At 45.2% G+C, this 19,663-nt stretch overlaps 1 protein-coding gene across 1 annotated transcript; it reads right to left on the bottom strand.

Moving 5' to 3' along the window:
* Nucleotides 1–4,369: 4,369 nt before the first annotated feature.
* Nucleotides 4,370–18,307, bottom strand: LOC128120574 (zinc finger protein 844-like). Its single transcript, XM_052754736.1, has 4 exons — nt 17,197–18,307; nt 5,946–6,072; nt 5,694–5,754; nt 4,370–4,832 (listed from the first exon to the last, which is right to left on the bottom strand). The coding sequence occupies exons 1-4, from the start codon at nt 17,197–17,199 to the stop codon at nt 4,478–4,480; spliced, it is 546 nt and encodes a 181-aa protein (XP_052610696.1). The 5' UTR covers nt 17,200–18,307; the 3' UTR covers nt 4,370–4,477.
* Nucleotides 18,308–19,663: the final 1,356 nt, after the last annotated feature.

Raw genomic sequence — 19,663 nt, 5'->3', positions numbered from 1 at the left:
TGATAGATATGGATCTATTTGCAGCCTTCTACATGTTGATATCCAGTTTTGCCAGCACCATTTGTTGAAGATGCTTTCTTTTTTCCATTGTGCACTTTTGGCTTCTTTGTCAAAAATTATATGTTCATAGGTGTGCGGATTAATGTCAGGGTCTTCAATTCGATTCCATTGGTCCACATGTCGGTTTTTATGCCAGTACCAAGCTGTTTTTATTACTGTAGCTCTATAGTAGAGCTTGAAGTCAGGGATCGTGATGCCTCCAGAAGTTGTGTTATTGTACAGGATTCCTTTGGCTATCCTGGGTTTTTTGTTTTTCCATATGAAGTTGAGTATTATTCTTTCCAGGTCTGTGAAGAATTGTGCAACTTCCAATTTTAACCCACTTTAACCCTCTGTGTCCTGATACTGCTTGAAAAAAATGTTGAATTAACAGCCTGAATACTTTGAAAAGCTTTGACTTTAGAACAAAAGCCAAAGATACATTATGTTTTGGAAAAATTGTGTTTTTGCCTCCACAGGAAAAGAAAAATACATGGATTTTGGTCATTTGAGTTCAGTGGGTTACAAATACTTGTCATCATTTAGGAGAATTGATTACAAATTATTATTGATTAAGATAAAAAAACTGCTAATCTCAAATGTTTCACATTGATGCAGGTTTTTATATATTAATGCAAAAATAGGGTTTTTGTTATGATAACTGCATATACATCTATATGCTTTTATTCCTGTTTGAAGTGTTATACCTATGCAATGTTCTAAACAGCTGGGAAGAAGCCACAAGAAAAAGGACTTTGGTGGAAATCTGCATGTTGTCTGAAAAGCAAGAGAAGGCAAAAGACTGGAATAATGATAGGAAAGGGAAAAATATGTCAGGCTGAACCAGAAGAGCAAACACAGGGAAGGAAGGGCCTGGCCTGAAGGTACATGGTAAGTTGTAGAAGGCCAGAGGGGGTGTGAAGGAAACTGTAAGATGTATTTGGGATTTGACCATATTATGTTAATTCTGGTTGGTTTTCTTTTCTTTTCTTTTTTTTTTTCAGAGCTGAGGACCGAACCCAGGGCTTTGCACTTGCTAGGCAAGCGCTCTACCACTGAGCTAAATCCCCAACCCTCTGGTTGGTTTTCTTTATTTTAAAAATAGCAGATGATTCTTCATTGGAAAATGTTTATGTTAAAAATGGAAATATATACTCTCTCAATTTCTTACTGATGACTCTTTGGAAATGAAAAATGAAAAATCTATAATATAGAGATCACAAATAATGAATCACTAAGAAAATCAGTTTGTACCTTTTATATTATTTTTTATTAATTTGTAAAGGTTTTGTGTGTATGAATGTCTGCCAGCATGCATGTATGCGCACCACATACGCAGCTGGTACCCACATGAGTCAAGAGAGGGCATCAGCTATCCTGGAATTAGAGTGTGCGAGCCACTAAGTGGGTGCTGGGAAGCAAACCTGGGTCCTCTGTAAGAGCCTCGGGGGCCAGGAAGCAGGGAGCCACCTCTCAGCTCCTGGTTTGTGCGTTTGTAGATTTCCCTCAAGACGCATATTTCATAGAACAAGATGTACTCACTGCACTAGACTTTTCGTACTGCTTTAATTTGTGAGTTTTCTCTAAATTAGAAGTTTTCATGTGACTTTAAAAATAATTGGCATAGTTGGGTGTGGTGGCACAGGCCTTTAATGTCAGCACTTGGGAGGCAGAGGCAGGGGATCTCTGAGTTTGAGGCCAGCTTACTCTACACGGTGTATTCCAAGTCACCCAGACCTACTTAGTGAGACTTTGTTTCAAAAAAAGAAATTAATTTTAAAAATTGGCCTGTTTTCTGCTGCTTTTTGATTCTTTATTACATTCGTGTGCATGTCCATGCATGCCATGGTTTGCACATGAAGGTCGAGAGTTCTCTCCTGTTACCAGGTGAGTCCAGGAAAATAACTCAGATTATCAGAATGGACAGTAAACTCACAGGCTGGTTTTGATTTGGGTTTTGTTTCTTAATCTGTTTGCTTGGTTTGGCTTCTATATTATTGTTGTTATCATCATCATCATCATCATCATCATCATCATTATTTGATTCTCACTACATAACCTAGAATGTCCTCAAATCCACAGCAAACCTGTCTCTACATCCTGAGTACTGAGATTAAAAGCATAAGCCACCCACTTTCAGCTTCAAAGTGATGAATGATTTTCCTGTGAGCCAGAAGCTGCCTCAGCAGTGAAGACTGTGTCCTGCTGTCTCGGGACTCAAGCTCAGTTCTCAGCACTCACGACTACCTATAACTCCAGCTTCATAGAATCCGATCCCTCTTCTGGTCCCTACAGGCACCTACACACAAGTGGCATGTATTATCTCGTATTTCATTGCAGAATAAATAAAGCACATAACAGTACATAAATAAAAACAAGTCTTAAATTTTCTTCTATTTATAACATTTTAAACTTTTTGATCTAATATGTACTAGTTTCTAAATCTTATTTATTTATTATTATTATTATTATTAGTTTTTCTTTCTTTTTTTAAAAACAGGCTTTATTGCCAAGTGATAAGGTTAGTTCATTTTTTTATTTATTTGTTTATTTATTTATTTATTATATATACAGAAGAGTGTGCCAGATCTCATTAGAGATGGCTGTGAGTCACCATGTGGTTGCTGGGAATTGAACTCAGGACCTCTGGAAGAGCAGTCGGTGTTCTTAACCTCTGAGCCATCTCTCCAGCTCTAGTAGTAGTTTTTCAGCAGTATCTATTAGCCTTGTCTGGCTTCGAATTTACTATGTACACCAAGCTGTTCTCAAACTCACAGATATCTGCTGACCTCTGCCTCCCAAGTACTGGGATTAAAGGCGTGTACCACCATGTCTGGCTGTACTGATTGTACCCAAGTGTTTTAGGCAGTGATAGATTACTCTTGATAGACAAGCGTCCTACAAGGCTAGTCTCCCATCTGCTGTTCACTCTGACACGTTTCTGTGGACCTGAGCCTACTGCGGGTGACTGCTCATATTCCACCATTGATGTTCTCCCCAGACGTGTGTTTTCATGGCTTCAGACTGAAGTCAAATGGCATTGCTTCTCTCAGTATTTATATGGATTATCCCCCACTACACAGTCTCAGGGATGCTACAAAGGTGTATAATGAAAGACTGCCTAAAGTCCTTAACATAGGATATGTGCGCTGTCGTGCTGTTGAAGGAAATTATCACAATGTTACACTAGTGAAGTTTTTCCTTGTGAGACCTCAAGTGTGACTGATAATTCCTGGAGCGACTAAAGACTTTCCCACACTGTGTGCATTGACAGGGTTTTTCTCCACTGTGGGTCCTTTCATGCTTGTGAAAGGTACTGGAACAGCTGAACGCTCTCCCACACTCTGCACACACATAGGGTTTCTCGCCAGTGTGAGTTCTTCTATGTATTTGAATGGAACTGTAACTTGTAAAGACTTTCCCACACTCCTCACATCCATAAGGTTTCTCTCCAGTGTGAGTTCTCTGGTGCCTTTGGAAGGAACTAGAGCGATGAAAGGCTTTGCCACACTTCGTGCACTCATACGGCTTTCCTCCGGTGTGGATAATTTTATGTCTCTGGAAAGCACTGAGACAACTGAAGGCTCTCCCACACTCCTGGCAGGTGTACGGTTTCTCCCCGGTGTGGGTCCTCCTGTGTACCCGGACGGAACTGGAGCTAGTGAACGCTTTCCCGCACAGTTTACATCCATAAGGTTTCTCTCCACTGTGGATCTTAACATGCATCTGAAGGTACGTCGAACGGGTGAAGGTTTTACCACACTTCTGACATTCAAAGGGTTTCTCTCCAGTGTGAGTTTTTCCATGCCTTTGAAAGGAACTGGGACAATTGAAAGATTTTCCACACTCCTTGCATTTATAGGGTCTCTCTCCAGTGTGGGTTCTTTCATGTCTTTGAAGGGAATTTGGACTACTTAAGGTTTTACCACATCGTTTACATTCATAGGGTTTTTCTGCACTGTGCAGTTTTTCATGTATTTGAAATGAAATCTGACTAATAAAGGCTTTTCCACACTCCTTACACTTATAAGGCCCATTTCCAGTGTGAGTTATCATGTGCTGTTGAAACGTAGAGAGCGAAAGGAAAGCCTTCCCACATTCCTCACATTCCCGATATACATCCTCTCTGGAGTGGATTTTTACATGGATTTGAAGAGAACTTAAACGCCCAAAGCCTTCACCACATGTTTTGCACTTAAAAGGTCTTTCTTTGGTGTGAGTCACTAAATGTCTTCGCAAAGAACTTGAGCCATTAAAGGCTTTCCCACACTCCTTACATTTGTAGTGTCTACCTTCAGGATGAACACTTTCTTGGATTTGGAAAGCCCCAGAAGTACTTTCATCCTGACCAGGGTGACGGGTTTTATCTTGAGTGTGCACTTCTTCCTGTGTCCGAAGTGAACTGGGAGATGTAAAGGCTTCTCCACACTCCTTAGATCTATAAGGTCCATGTCCACTGTGTGTTCTCATGTGTCTGAAAGCTTTCGGAAGAAGTGAGCAATGCTCCACATCTTTTACATGCGTACTGTGTCTCCCTAGTTCGAATCCTTTCGACTTCACGTTGCTTGGTTCCCTGTGTCTCAGTGCCATCTTCTTGATACTCACAGGGTTTGTGTTCAGTGTGAATGCTCACGTGCCTGTGAAGAGACTCATGAGCAATCAAGACTTTCCCACACACAGTGCACTCACAGCCTTGCCCTTCAGCTTCCCCGCTCAGACTGAGACCTGGAATCTGGCTTCCTTCATAACAACCATATTCTTTTCTTTCTGAAAATCTCTCTGCCACAAGACTTCTGTAAAAAAAAAAAAAAATGAGATGCATTATTACTGTGTTAATCAGGTTTTTTTTTTTTTAATCAACTAAACACAAACTAGTCACCTGGGAAAGGAACCTCAGTTAAGAACTGCCTTCATCAGAATGGCCTGTGGGCATATCTATCTGGTATTTTCTGGATTAATGATCAGGAAGGCCCAGCTCATTGTATACGGTTACTCCAGACAGGTGGTCCCAGTTATATAAGGAAGCAGGCTGAGCGAGCCTTGGAGGGCAAGCCAGTAGGCAATGTTCCTTCATGGCCTCGGCCTAAGCCCCCAACTCAAGTTCTTGCCATGACTGCCCGCAGTGATACCCTGTTCCCAGGAAGTACAAGATGAAATAATCCTTTTCTTCCACGGTGCTTTTGGTTAGTGTCTTAGTTCTTAAAATCTTATATTCATTAGCATGAACTACACTTGTGCTGTTAACACTGTTGGGAAAAAGTAAGGCTCTTGAAATTTCTTAGGCATAAACTAATGCTCTGTAAAGTGTTTGATTGCAGCTAATATCAAAACACTAGTATTCAGATTTGGGGACTCTTGACAGTGACAGAAACTGACATAGCATATATGTAAAAAATTAAGGCTATATTTATTAAAAATTGTTTGAAGGATAAGTATATTTGAAGCAGGACTTGTGGTTTTTTTAATTTCATGACAATATATCTCTACAGTCCCAGATACTAAAAAGTTTGAGCAGATGAATCATTTGAATCCATAGTTGAATCTAACTTCAATGATATCATGATAAACCATGAGATCTATGATTTTAATAAAAATATATATTCATGACTATTTCACACTAGTGGGCACTATTTCCCCTAATGAATACAAAGTACCTGAGGTTTGTTCCAGGATTTCTGTGCTGATCTTCAATGTGCTGACCTTCCCACTGTATTCCTAAAATGTAGACCAGAGAAAACAGCAGAATTTACCATGCTTGGAAGAGTTATTGAATCTGTTTCATGGTACACAAGGCCCTGCTGATTTATCAAAGTATTCTCTCTCTGTATGCTGAGTCACTGAACACCAAGGCTAATATGACACAACTTCCTTTAAATGATGAAGGGAAGGGATGGTGTCATCCTTACCTACAGCAGTCAGGTTTCTGACCGTTTCCAACATCACATCCCTGTAGAGATTCTTCTGAGCAGGATCCAGCAGAGTCCACTCCTCCTGGGTGAAGTTCACAGCCACATCCTCAAAGGTCAGTGACCCCTGCAACATCCCCCATGATGCACAGGGAAGCATGAGACAGATAGCACTGATATCTACACTCGATGTAGGAGCAGTTTCTCAGATTCTGATCCACACATGGTTATTGAAGACTTTATCAGAATCTTGCCCTGGGGCTCCATTCACATTCCCTCACAGAACAAATTACAGAAACAAAGTATTGACAAGGACAACAGCGAAGCAGGGACACCCCTCGGACAGCAGGAGGCGGGAAGACTTGCTCCAGAGTCACTTGTAGTTCCCTTTTCTACCGATGTCTGGTTCTGTCCTAACACGGCTCTGCTCATGAGCGAGTTCGCACGACAATACTTGAATACTTTCCTTTAGAAATGCCATCAGGGAGCAGAGATGGCTCAGCAGGGACAGCGTTTGCTGAGAGGCCTGACAAGCTGGGATCAATCCAGAGGACCCACATGGCAGAAGGAGAGACGGATTCCAGCAAGCTGTTCATTGATGTCCAGATGTGAGCTATGGTACACACATGACCACACACACACACACACACACACACACACACACACACACACACACACCCTTATTAATGAATCTCTAACATATGTACATACTTGCACTGTTCCATGTTCATACACGTGGATTTTAGCTCATTGTGTGTAAGACTAAGATTGTGGAAATGTGTATCATGTTTCCTCTACAAATTTCATTAAGTACTCACAAAGCCAATGAGAACACTCCACTCTTCTCATGGAAAGGTGACATTCTTCATTAAGTTCTATCAGATGTGTATGAAGAAAGGAGAAATGGTACAAAATCTTAGAAAGAACCCAGGTCACCAAGCCATCAACCAGTGGAAGAGTGTACAAAATTCTGGAAATCCTCTAGGAAACATTTTAGGAATCTAACGAGGAGGACCAGATGCCAGGAGCTGACTCAGCGGTAGAGCAGATTATCATAAATGAAAACTTGGATGCCACCCCAAGCACTGGAAAAATAGTTCAGGGAATGTCTACCACTGGTCAAAGCCTTCTGCTCAAGAAAGCAGCGACAGGCTGGAGAGATGGTGCTGTGGGATGGTCTGTATGTCAAATGTGTTGCTGATTGGTCAATAAATAAATCACTGATTGGCCAGTGGCCAGGCAGGAAGTATAGGCAGGACTAACAGAGAGGAGAATTGAGAGAACAGGAAGCTGGGTGAGGGAGACACTGCCAGCCGCCACCATGACAAGCCGCATGTGAAGATGCCGGTAAGCCACGAGCCATGTGGCAAGGTATAGATTAATGGAAATGAATTAATTTAAGCTGTAAGAACAGTTAGCAAGAAGCCTGCCACGGCCATACAGTTTATAACCAATATAAGTCTCTGTGTTTACTTGGTTGGGTCTGAGCGGCTGTGGGACTGGCGGGTGAGAGAGAGTTGCCCTGACCGTGGGCCAGGCAGGAAAACTCTAGCTACAAGATGGTTCCCTGGTTAGGCACATTTACTGCTCTTTCAGAGGACCTGAGTTCAGTTCCCAGCTGCCGGGGACCAGCCTCAGCAGTTTCGGGGGTCTGAAGGGTGGGATACCCGGAAGGCGCAATAACAACTCAGAGACAATGTTCTTGCGAGCTGACAGGTCACTTCGGGCTTCTGCAGTTGCTAAGTTTCTTTTGCTTCCCTGGCTTCTCTTAGCTTCTGCTTTTGCCCTGGTGACCTCAGTCTTTTATTATCATAAGAAAAGGGGGAACAGAAAGAAAAGGGGGAACAGAAAGGAAAGGGGGAAATCACCCAATACAAAATGTTCTCATGATTCCAAAAATTATTCTTAGAAAATCACCAATATATCCTTCATCATCTTTTACTAAACACCGGAACTATCCCAGACTTAACACCAAAGCAAGCATAATCTATTTTTATTATTAATGATTATACAATCTTTTGAGCACTCGACTCAGAGGCTAGTAACATGCAATTTTGCAAAAAAGGTAAAAATAAGAACAGTGGTCAATGTACCAGACAGTCATTTCCTTCTCACACAGCCTGCTCCGACCTCAAGACCCCTGTAGCCACCCAAGTTCCTCCTCAGCCCTCTGCAAACCCCAAGCCCCATGACTCATGGGCCACAATGACCTCAGACAAGAAATCTGTCCCTACAAGTCAGCAACTTCTGTCCTTCTATATCCAACAATTCCAAGGAAGACTTAATCTAATTTATAGAGCTTCTATGAAAGGAAGCTCACCTTTTCTGGCAGCTTCTTTTAATCTAGGAACCCAATAAAGCTTGTGGCAATCACTCCATCAGTTGTCACATTATCTCCACACTCCTTCAGGAGGAATAAAAAGTATCTGAATTAAAGTTGCCATCTCCCTTTCTTGGTGGAGGCCACTATTTTCCTCCTATTTTAGGTTCCCACACTTTTAGTTTGTCATCCATCTATATGTTACTCCACCCACAGTCTTCAGCCAACACCCCTTAGGGTCTCAGTTTTTTTGTTTTTTTGTTTTTTAAAGATTTATTTATTTATTATGTATACAGTGTTCTGTCTGCACGTATCCCTGCATGCCAGAAGAGGGCACCAGATCTCATTACAGATGGTTGTAAGCCACCATGTGGTTGCTGGGAATTGAATTGGACCTTTGGAAGAGCAGCCAGTGCTCTTAACCTCTGAGCCATCTCTCCAGCACCAGGGTCTCAAGTTTTACACAATGTCCTTGGAATGTCCTCAGAAGCTGAATTATTCACCTCAGGACCTTTGGAAGAGCGGTCAGTGCTCTTAACCTCTGAGCCATCTCTCCAGCACCAGGGTTTCAAGTTTTACACAATATCCTTGGAATATCCTCAGAAGCTGAATTATTCATCGTGGCCAATTTAAGTCTAGTGTGTTGATACACATCATACCATGTGCTATAGTTGACCACACATTTGGTACATTTTATCCAAGCCTAAAAAGCTTCCCCAGGCTGCAGGTTCTTTTCCATGAACTACATAACTGCCTTAACCCCAGCCTGGGTGATCATCTCTGCATAATTTCCTGTGAAATTTACTTCACTCCTTTCCTGCATCACAGAAATCACCACTGATCTAGGAACACAGAATATGAAGATCAGATAGAAGAAAAAGACTAGTATTACAAGAAATATTTATATGGAGGAGGACATGACATGTGCATGCCACAAAGCATGAGCTTGGGACACGTAGGCATTTCTGCCTTGGCCCCCTAGAGGCATGTTAAGCAGCAGATCCGGAGGGGAACACACGGAGGGTTGATGGTCCACAATCTCGGGTCCCCTTTTCTCCAGTCTCTGCTGGCAGCACGTCAGCCATCTTATATGCCGTTCCCGGCACCAGCGCTCACATCAAGCAGCCGGTGACTCTGGCCCCAGAGGATCCACACCCTCTTCTAGCCTCTACAGGCACCGTTTTCATGTGCACAAGCCCACATGCATAATTTAAAAAATAAAGTATTTTTTAAAAGAAAAAAGCAATAAGCTGTCTGCACACAGTGGTACATAACAGCATATTCCTACAGAGCAGGATCACTTTAGTCCAGAAGATTCAAGACCAGCCTGAGAAACAAGGGCAAGAACTCGTTTCCAAAAGTAAAATGAAAACAAGTGATGGACTGCTCACCAAAACCAAGATTATTATTCCAAACATTTGAGTAGCAGACGTGTAGAAGGGATAGGAAATGGCCTCGGCTGGTCAGCACTTATATGGAAAATGGATTAATGATAAAGCATATTCGTACACTCAGAGGAAAAGACCAAGAACATTTTTCTAAGGATAAGGAAAACATCTGCTACCCAGATGAAAGCAAGCTATAATTCCTTCTAGTTCATGGGCACTCGTCAACTGACTATAGTTCAAGGTTGAAAATATAACTGCAGAACTTACACATGTCAGAGACAAGTGGCATTTTATGAAAGAACATACACAATTATTGTGACACACACACACAAGAACACAGAAGAAGGTGTGGTGGTGTATGTTGGTAATTAGTAAGACTCAGAAGTTTGGGGGAGGAGGGTCATCATTCTGAGACCAATCCAATCTAACCTGAGACTAGGCTGAGACACAATGAAACTGTCTCACAATAAAACATGCAAAAGAAATTCTTTTAAAAGAATAACTGTGGATGACAGGCTGGGAGGGACGGAGAGGCACACACACACAGAGATCTCCGAGGAGAAAACACGTTGAGGGGAACTATTATGGTGAGCAAATGTATGGTGTGGTATGAGGGAGAGAGAGACAGAATGGTCCGTGTCCTGTGGACACAGGAATACCAGAAGAGGTGAAAGCAATGAGGAACGGGCGGAGGTGGGTGGCCTGATTGCCACCCAGGGCCATGGTGATGTCTGGGCTTGGGCTGCTGCTGAAGCCGCATGTCTGGGTCCCTGAGCCTGATGCAGCCCTAGTCTGTGTTGACGTCAGTGCTCCTGATACCACCGAAGGCCCAGAGGAAAGGGCTGCACAGAGTGGGCCCCGCCCCTCACGGGCTGCAACACTAGGGAGCACTGGCCCTGTCCCCCACAGGCTGAGGCACTCGGGAGAGAGGGTCCTACAACCTCTCCTGGGCAGCACAACAGAGCCAACCCTGTTCACAGGGGCATCGGCGAGCTGGCGCTTAGGGCGTGAGAATGGGGGAGCAGGTTGCGCCCCCTCATCTGCCATGTGGTGGCATGGATGAGGGAAAGATGCCCTCCACCCCTCGCCCCTTGACACCTGCAACAGGTGGGGGACCTGACGCACCCCTCACCAGCTGCAGCACTCAGGAGAACCGGCCCTGCGCCTGGCCTGGGCGGCACAGTAGAGCTGACCGTTTAGGCAGGGGTGTGGGTGAGCTAGTCCTTAGGGCACGAGAGGGACACAGCTGGCACCGCCTCCCTTGTCTGCCATGTGCTAGTGGGGTCCAGGGAAAAATGCCCTCCCCCTCACCCCTACTGCCTCCAGATGGCGGGGTGCTGACCTTCCCCCCCTTCACCAGCTGCAACACTGGTCCAAGTGGGCCCTGCGCTTCGTCTGGGCAGCGCGGCAGCGCCCACCCTGTGGGGGAGGGGCCAGGCGAGCGGACTCCAAGAGTATGAGCATGAGAGATCTGTCCCAGCACTTCATCTGCCATAGGGCCGCACGGGCGGGGGAGAGATGCCCTCCCCCAAGCCGGAGGCGGGTGGGAGGGCTGGCCCTGAGGGTGGGGAGCTGTCCTGCCCCTCATCAGCTGCAGCACTCGGGAGAGTGGCCCCTGCACCTCGACTGGGCAACACAGTAGAGCTGGCCCTGATGGTGTAGAACCGACCCTGGAGGATGAGAAGGCAGAAGAACCGGCAACCACCCCTTGCTCATCGCTAGCCAGGGCAGTGCTGGAGAGCTCCCCCTGGGGGTGAGGACGGGGGAGAGCTGGTGGGCTGACCCACCCTGCAACTACCCAGGCCCAGAACCAGGGTTATGCGTTGGGGCCATCCCAACATCCACTCCATCTATGATCTGCTGGAGCATGGGAAGCGGCCCGTCCTGCAGGTCTAAAGCTGCAGGATCTCCATGACACAGGGCAACAACAGGATATCCAAGAGGAGCCCCAGTGAGGGCCCAGCATCCACAGTGTAATAGAAGCCAGAGGCCTCGAACCGGACCAACGACTTTGCAATGAACACTTGCAAGTACAGATATATGGACAAAGGGGTACTGTGTGACTCACTGGGCCACACGACAGCTTCCACGATGAGATTTTTCCTTTTCTTTTTTTCTCTTAAATTTTATTTTATTTTATTTTGGGGGGGAGGTTGCAAGGGCAGAGGGAGGATCCAAAGGGATGGGGAAATGAATGGAATCAAGATGTACGATGTGAAAGACACACAATAAATAAAAAGAAAATTTAAAACAAAAGAGTAAATGTGACAGATTTAATCTTAATAAAATTTAATCTAATTTTTAAAAAATATTTATTTATTATGTATATGGTGTTCTGCCTGCGGGCCAGAAGAGGGCGCCAGATCTCATTACAGATGGTTGTGAGTCACCATGTGGTTGCTGAGAATTGAACTCAGAACCTCTCTCTGGAAGAACAGCCAGTGCTCTTAACCGCTGAGTCATCTCTCCAGCTCAAAATTTAAGTTTAATAGTTTTAAATTTTAATAATAAAAATTATTAAACAATTAATAAATTTTAAATTTAATCTTAATAAAAGTAAAGGAGTTCAAGGACAGCAAAAGTGGAGAGGGTTTCTGGAATGCATGTGAGATAAAATATGACTGGCAGGTGGCACACATCTTTAATCCTGCACTTGGGAGGCAGAAACAGAGAGCTCTCTGAAAGTTGGAGGCCAGTCTGGTCTACATAGCACATTCCTGGCCTATAAGTAAGACCCTGTCTCTAAAGATCAGTATGTGTAGAATTAAAATGAATACATTATTTTTAAATTATGAAAATATCTGTTGTAGTCAACAAGGCTGAAAGGAGTTGGGGATCCAAAGAGCACTTTGACATCAGACATGGAGATGCTGAGTCTGGAGTTTGCCCAGCTGGTTTTCGGTCTTGCTTTGGTTCAGTATTTCCTCACTGTGCTCCCTTTGGAATTGTAATGTATATCCTGTGCCATTAAATGTTGGAAGTATGTGATGTGCTTTTTCATTTTGATTTTACAGAGGATTACAGTTAAAAGATTGCATGAGTCTAAGAAGAGACTTTGAACTTTGGACTTTGAAACATTGTTGAGACTGTGATAGACTGTGGGGACTTCTGAAGATGGACTGAATGTGTTTTCCATTACGGTATGGTCACAAGCCTGTGGGGGCCAGGGAGTGGAATGTGGTGATGTGAATAGGTATGGGCACAGGGAGTGGCACTATTAGAAGGTGTGGGGCTTGTTGGAGTGGCTATGGCCTTGTTGGAGGAAGTGTGTCACTGTGGGGTGGGATCTGAGGTCTCAGATGCTCAAGCTAGGCCTAGTGAGGCAACAGTGTCCTTCTGCTGCCTGAGGATCAAGATGTAGAACTCTCAGCTCCTTCTCCAGCACCACGTCTGCCTGCACACCGCCATGTCCCACCATGACGATAATGGACTAAAACCTCTGAAACTGTACGCCATTTAAATGTTTTCCTTTATAAAAGTTGCCATGGTCATGGTGTGTCTTCACAGCAATAGAAACCTGAACTAAGACACTATCTAACGCTTAACAGAAAACACAAGAACATACCAGAGACCAGGTCCATCTCCTTGGTAATGAGGAAGGAGCCAAACAAAATGACAAGTGACTGACACTACCTATTAGGCAAACAGACCAGGGCAAGCACTGATGACTACACAGAACAAACATAGCTCAGCATGAATGAAAGAGGTCAGCTAACGGGCTGTATCTAGACTTCCGTAACTAGAGCGCAGCACCTTTTTTTTTTTTTTTTTGGTTTTTTTTTTTTTTTCTTGAGACAGGGTTTCTCTGTGTTGCTTTGGAGCCTCTCCTGGAACTCACTCTGTAGCCCAGGCTGGCACACACAAACACTAAGTAAATAAAGGTCTAAAAACATCCCCCCTAAGGGCATGCTGGCCCTGGGCAGCAGAAACTGAGTAGGCCTGAACAGGACCAAAATGCTGTGAGAGTAAGGAAGGCAGCTGGCCTGAGATTTCAGACTTCCCTTGTGGCTAAGGGTGAGCGAGGGAAGAGGTCAGGTGTAGGAGCAGAGGCTTGCAAATACTGAATGCCCAGCCCCCAACAAAGGATGGAGTGTGTATGCTTCCTGCTGCTTTATCCAGATGTGGTGAAGAAACATAAGCCATTAGGGGACCCTCCTTTCCATCCTCAGCATAGGAAGGAAGATAGGACGGATGATGGACAGACAGACAGAAGATGAACAGACTGAAGTCCTATTTCAGTATCTGTGAGATCTGATTACAGGAACCCCCAAGATGCAGATGTTGAAGGCTTTTATAAAAACTGTATAGTATTTGCAGGCTGGGGGTCAGCTCAGCTGATGAAGCTTGTCTGTGTGACACCCTGGATTCCATCCCAGGACTACACAAACTGGGCATGGTGGCAACCTGTAATCCCAGAACTCAAGAGTAAAGGCAGAGAGATTCCAAATTCAAGACCAGTCTTAGATACATATCCAGTTTGAGGCTAGCCTGGGCTACATGAGAACCTGCTTTAAAAAAAAAGTTGTATAGTTTTGCATATAACTTATGTATGCTGCCCTCCTGTATACCGAAATCACTTCTAGGTGTCTTATAATGCCTAATAAAATGTGAATGTATATAGAGTTTTTATAGCAGATTGCTTATGGTTTAATGACAGGAACAAAGTCTGCACATACTCAGATTAAAGATGCAATAATGAAAACCTCTCGCCATCATCAGGTTTCCATCCCCTTCCATATTTTGTGTTGGAAATATCTCTAGTGCAAGCGCTTGAAGAGGGAGACCTTATGCAGTGGGCGAGCAAGCCACGAGAGCACACTGGGCAGTGGGGCACCAAGCTATTCTAAAGCGGCCAGAGAGAAGCGGGCAGGACTCTACCTTCTTACCACTCCCTGAGAGGACACTAAGGGCCACCTTAGACATGGATGGGGCTTCCAGCAGACACTTAAACTGCCAGCTCAACTGTACGGAAGAGAGTTCTGCTATTTATGTATTACCCACTCTTAGGTATTTAATGTAGCAACACAAAAATGACAAGCCTTACACACACAAAATTAAAATCCCGGCACCAATTTCACTTTTAAATGTTTTTTATTAAGTACTTTAAGAAAAAAATTGCCAGCATTACATTACAATTTTTTTTTCAAAATAATGAAAGGGGATTGAATGCAGGCCTTCATACATGCCAGGAAGTATACTCCCCCTGGGCTATATATGTACCACTGTGAGAGTAAATCCACAAAGGCAAAATTATCCTCATCAATCTATGCCTGATATCCCACCACTCAGGAGCCTGAGGCAGGAAGATCACCAGTCTAAGGTAGGCCAGGCCTACATAGCAAGACCTTGTCTCAAAATTACCCAGGTGCCACCCCAGCATGGCCACAAGCTTAAAAAGACTGAAGAAGGATCGTCCCGGGGTGGGAGAGACGGCTCGAACGGCAGCCTGCCTGTAACTCCAGCGCCCTCTTCTGGTCTCCTCGGGCACAAACAAAAACCAAAGTACCGTGACTCTAGAACGACCCAGTGACGTGGCGTGTGCAAAGGGGCAGAGGAGCCGGTACTAAACCACACAAACACAGCCCGTTGTTCTGTGACGGGAGCCAAGGCCATCCAACAGAGCTGGACAGCGTGAACTGTGCCAGAAGCCCTGGTCTGTGCACGCACAGAAGCAAATGGCAGCCGGTGTGATAGGGAGCGCGCACACCAGCACTCAGGAGGATGAGAAAGCAGGACCACCGTGAGGTCAAGGCCATCATGGACTGACTACCTGCGGAGCTCCAGAGCCGGACTCTAGAGCGAGACCCTGCCCCCAAAACAAAAACAAAAAAGAAAAGGAAATTAGATGGAAATCTTACAACTGCCACCAATTAACTCAAAAATGTATCTAAACCTTCATTGTAAAAGGCAAAACTGAAAATAGAACACAAAAGTAGAAAAACCAAGGGACCTCAGATTTGGCAATGAAGTGTCAGAATGTGCACAAAAGTGTGATCCATGAGTGTGCAAATACATTAAAATAAAATTTCTGCTCTGCCATATAAGCAGAAACGTAAGAGAAACACAACTGCACATTTACAAAATATGTATTTGACAAAAATACTGACATCAAACTCTGGAAACTGAAAGAGACCGATGTGGCAGAACACGTCTGTCTTTCATCCTGGTACTCGGAAGGCAGAAGCAGACAGTAAACCTGAGCCTGGCGGCGGTGGTGGCACACATCTCTAATCCCAGCACCCGGGAAGCAGAAGCAGGTGGATCTCTGAGTTCAAGGCCAGCCTGGTCTACAGAGAGAGTTCCAGGACAGCCAGGGCTACACAGAGAAACTCTATCTCAAAAAAAATTTAACCTCATTTTATGTATATGACTATTTGCCTGCATGAAGGCTTGTGCACCATGTGTGTCCTGGTGTCCTGGATCAGACAGAGCATCAGCTCCCCTGGAACTGGAGTTACAGACATTTGTGACACACCGTGTAGGTCTAAGAATCAAATGAAGGTCCTCTGGAAGAGCAGCCTATGCTCTTAAAAATCCTGAGCCACAGCTCCAGCCCCAGACAGATCCCTTTAGTCCGAGGCTCACTTGATCTACATAGGAATTCCAAGCCAGCCAAGGCTGTATAGTGAGACCCTCAAAATAAATAAATTAAAACTGAACAAGAAAATAATTAATCAATTAAAAAAGAAAAGTAATCATCAAACTATGGGGAAATGGGTCTCACTCATGGAGTTCCAGAGATTGGATGGGCTCATGCAAGGAGCTCAGTATCGGGTGAGCTGATATTTGGAAAGCACACATCAAAACCAATGTGGTGCAGTCATATACCTAGTATAGTGGCTAAATCCAAAGCCTGAAACCACATGCTAACAAAATCATACAGCACAGAAACGCCCACTGTTGGTGTGACCAAAAAAAAAAAAAAAGAGCCACTTTAGAAGACAGCCTGGCAAGCTCTTACAAAAAGAAATATGGCCTTATAACACAGCAAGGTATTTGCCTAAATGAGCTGAGAATTCTCTCCCTAAGGTGAGACTACGCAAATAATCAGTTTGACAATGTAGCATAAAGGTCACAGGGCTGACAATGGCGTTGATTAGGAGAAGGTAAACTGAGGCATGGGAACATGGGAAAAGGCATCGAGTACTCAAAAAACCACGGGGGAGGCCAGGCATGGTGGTGCACATCTTTAATCGCAGCTCTCATGAGGCAGAGACAGGAGGATCTCTGTGAGTTCAAGGACAGCCTGGTCTACAGAGTGCGTTCCAGGCCAGCTAGGGTTATGTAGAGAGACCCTGCTGTCTCCAAATAAATAAACAGAGGGGAAGCAGACTCCACCGAGGAGAGGCCGAGAACACCAGGGACCGCGGCTCTCCCCTCCGCGAACCCACAGAAGCAGGTGTGTAGACGCGCGCGGTCCGAGTGGCCAGACCGAGCTGGGAAGAGCAGCACCCCGGAGTCCGCAAGGACGCGGGCTGCACCGCGGAGCCGACGCCAGGTGGCCCGGACCTGCCCGCGCCTCCGGGTTCCGCCGCGAACTCACCATTTCTGGCTTACTGGGCGTCCGGGAGTCCGCGGAGGACGCCGGGATCGGTATGCGCAGGGTGAAGGCGGCTGCGCAGAGGTCGGGGAGAGAGCGCAGTGCGCACAATCACGCGCCCTCACGCACGCCCACCCGGCTTGTCACTCACCTGCCTTGAGAGGCGCCGATTGGGCGGCTGCGGTGGCCCCGCCCACTGCAGACCACTCGCCTTGGGCCGAAGGTCCTGCGGCATTGCCGCTGGCTCTGGAGTCCTTTTTCCTTCATCAGAACTCGACACCCCATTCCCACCCCCGCAGCACACACTCGGAATCCTTATGAACGGCGACAGTGTCCGCAGAGGATTCCAGACTCCACTTTGGCACGGATGGCAGGCACTCCAGCCAGTGGAGCCAAGGTGCCCAGCCAGGGTCAGACCCAAACAGTGGGGCCCGATGTCCTCAGAGGCCGGAAATTTTCCATAATTCCGGGGCCTCTTTTGGACCTTCCCTGTTTATTAGCACAGACGTTTAAAAGTGACCTCATATGCGCAACAGGGTCGGGCTGCGATTTCGTTCTGGGGGAACAGCACTCAGTGACTCCTGCTCACCCTGTGCTCTCCTCTTTGTTTTTTGTTTTTGCGTTGCTGGGCACAGAACCCAAGGCCTTGCACTGGCTAGGCACTTGCTCTGTCCCTGAGCTATGACCCAGCTGTGGAAGGAAGTATCTAGTCGGTAATTTCTAAATCCCTAGGAAACTTGGAAACTTACCGGGTAAGATCCCGAGTCCAATGGATTCCTCCTAAAAGTGGTAGGAGGCGCCATACAAAATGTCTGTATGTGAACAGAAATCTTATTATACTAAGAAGCTGGGTCACAATTCCTCAAGCTTGTCTCTTGGAAGCTGTTTGCTGGGCTATAACACACAGGCTCACTGATCCCTCCTTCAGTGTGTACAGTTAGTTAGTTCACTTACACTTGCGCCGTCACCACGATTTTAGAACTTCACTATCTTCCTGGCTCCTTCTTCCAAACTCTAGACAGCATGCATCTATTTTATCTTCATACAGACTTTCCTCTTTTGGGTCTTGATATGAAAGGAACCACACCATTGTGGTCTCTTGCTTACGATTTCTTTTAAATTTTGTTTTGGTTTTTTTTTTTTTTTTTTTTCAAGACAGGGTTTCTCTGTGTAGCTTTGTGCCTTTTCCTGGAACTCGCTTTGGAGACCAGGCTGGCCTCTAACTCACAGAGATCCACCTGGCTCTGCCTCCCGAGTGCTGGGATTAAAGGCATCTTTTAAATTTTTAATTATGGTGCTGTGGTGGTTTGAATAGGAACGGCCCCCATGGGCTGATATATTTGAAAGCTTGGTCATCAGGAAGTGGTACTACTTGAGAAGCATTAGGAGGTGTGGCCTTGTTGGAATGGGTGTGGCCTTATAGAGGAAGTGTGTCACTGGGAGTGGGCTTTGGGGTTTCAGAAGCCCAAACCAGGCCCATTGACTCTTCCTGCTGCCTGGGGATCCAGATGTAGAACTCTCAGCAACTCCAGCACCATATCTGCCATTCTCCCAACCATAATGACAATGGACTAAACCTCTGAAATTAAGCAAGCCCCAAGTAAATGCTTTCTTTTATAGGAGTTGCTTTGGTCATGGTGTCTCTTCACAGCAGTACACACTGACTAAGGCAGGGGGGTACAGAGGTGCACATGAGTATGGAGGTCAAAAGTGTGCTTTGGAGATCCTCCAGTTGGACTTAACAGATGGTTGTGAGCCACCTAATGGGGGTTCTGGGAACAGAACTCTGGTCCTCTGCAAGAGCAGTGTCTGCCCTTACACTGCCAAGCCAGGTCTCCAGCCCTAGTCATCTGTAATCTGGTAACTGGCTTTATTCACCAAGCAGTTTTCTCAGGGGATATCTGTAGTATAGCAGGTTATCATGTCATTATTTTCCATGATGAATAACATTCTGCTCTATGGCACTGTACACTTACTAATTCATCATCAGTTAATATATCAGCTTTATATCTTCCTTTGTATATTATGAATAGAGATGCTATTACCCTTCAAATATGAAGTTTTCTATGGATATATAATCATATGTTCTCCTGAGTCCAGGATTCCATGACTAGCCTAGGCAACATGGCTAAACCATGTCCCTTGACAGAAGGAGACATGATTTGAAGTGTGTGTGTGTGTGTGTGTGTGTGTGTGTGTGTGTGTGTGTGTGTGTGTCTGCGTGCATGTGCGTATGAGGAAGAGGGAGAGTGTTAGGAAAATAAATGAAACCATTTTATGTAACTTAAAAACCATATATGTGACTTGGAATAATGTGATGCCTAAGCTTGCCACCAGGAAGCCCCGGGAAGAGCTAGGACCCCAGACATGCCCCTGAAGCTCGGGTCAGGCCACGCCCAGGACAGCCTTGATGATGAGCTACTGAACCAACTCCTAGGTGGTGGTGGTGTGCAAATGAACAGCCCCGAGT

The sequence above is a fragment of the Peromyscus californicus genome, unplaced genomic scaffold (assembly GCF_007827085.1).
Source record: "Peromyscus californicus insignis strain IS unplaced genomic scaffold, ASM782708v3 Scaffold_11__1_contigs__length_118956290, whole genome shotgun sequence".
NCBI classification, from domain to species: Eukaryota; Metazoa; Chordata; class Mammalia; order Rodentia; family Cricetidae; genus Peromyscus; species Peromyscus californicus.
Note: the sequence above shows the minus strand (reverse complement) of the source record. Positions and strands in the feature narration are given on the sequence as shown.

Bases quoted from the DNA above. Each gene is read 5' to 3' on its own strand.
- LOC128120574 (XM_052754736.1), bottom strand. The intron at 5,755-5,945 runs GTAAGGATGACA...TCTACATTTTAG, and splicing joins CAGAAACCTGACTGCTGTAG to GAATACAGTGGGAAGGTCAG. The intron at 4,833-5,693 runs GTACTTTGTATT...TTTTTTTTACAG, and splicing joins AATCCTGGAACAAACCTCAG to AAGTCTTGTGGCAGAGAGAT.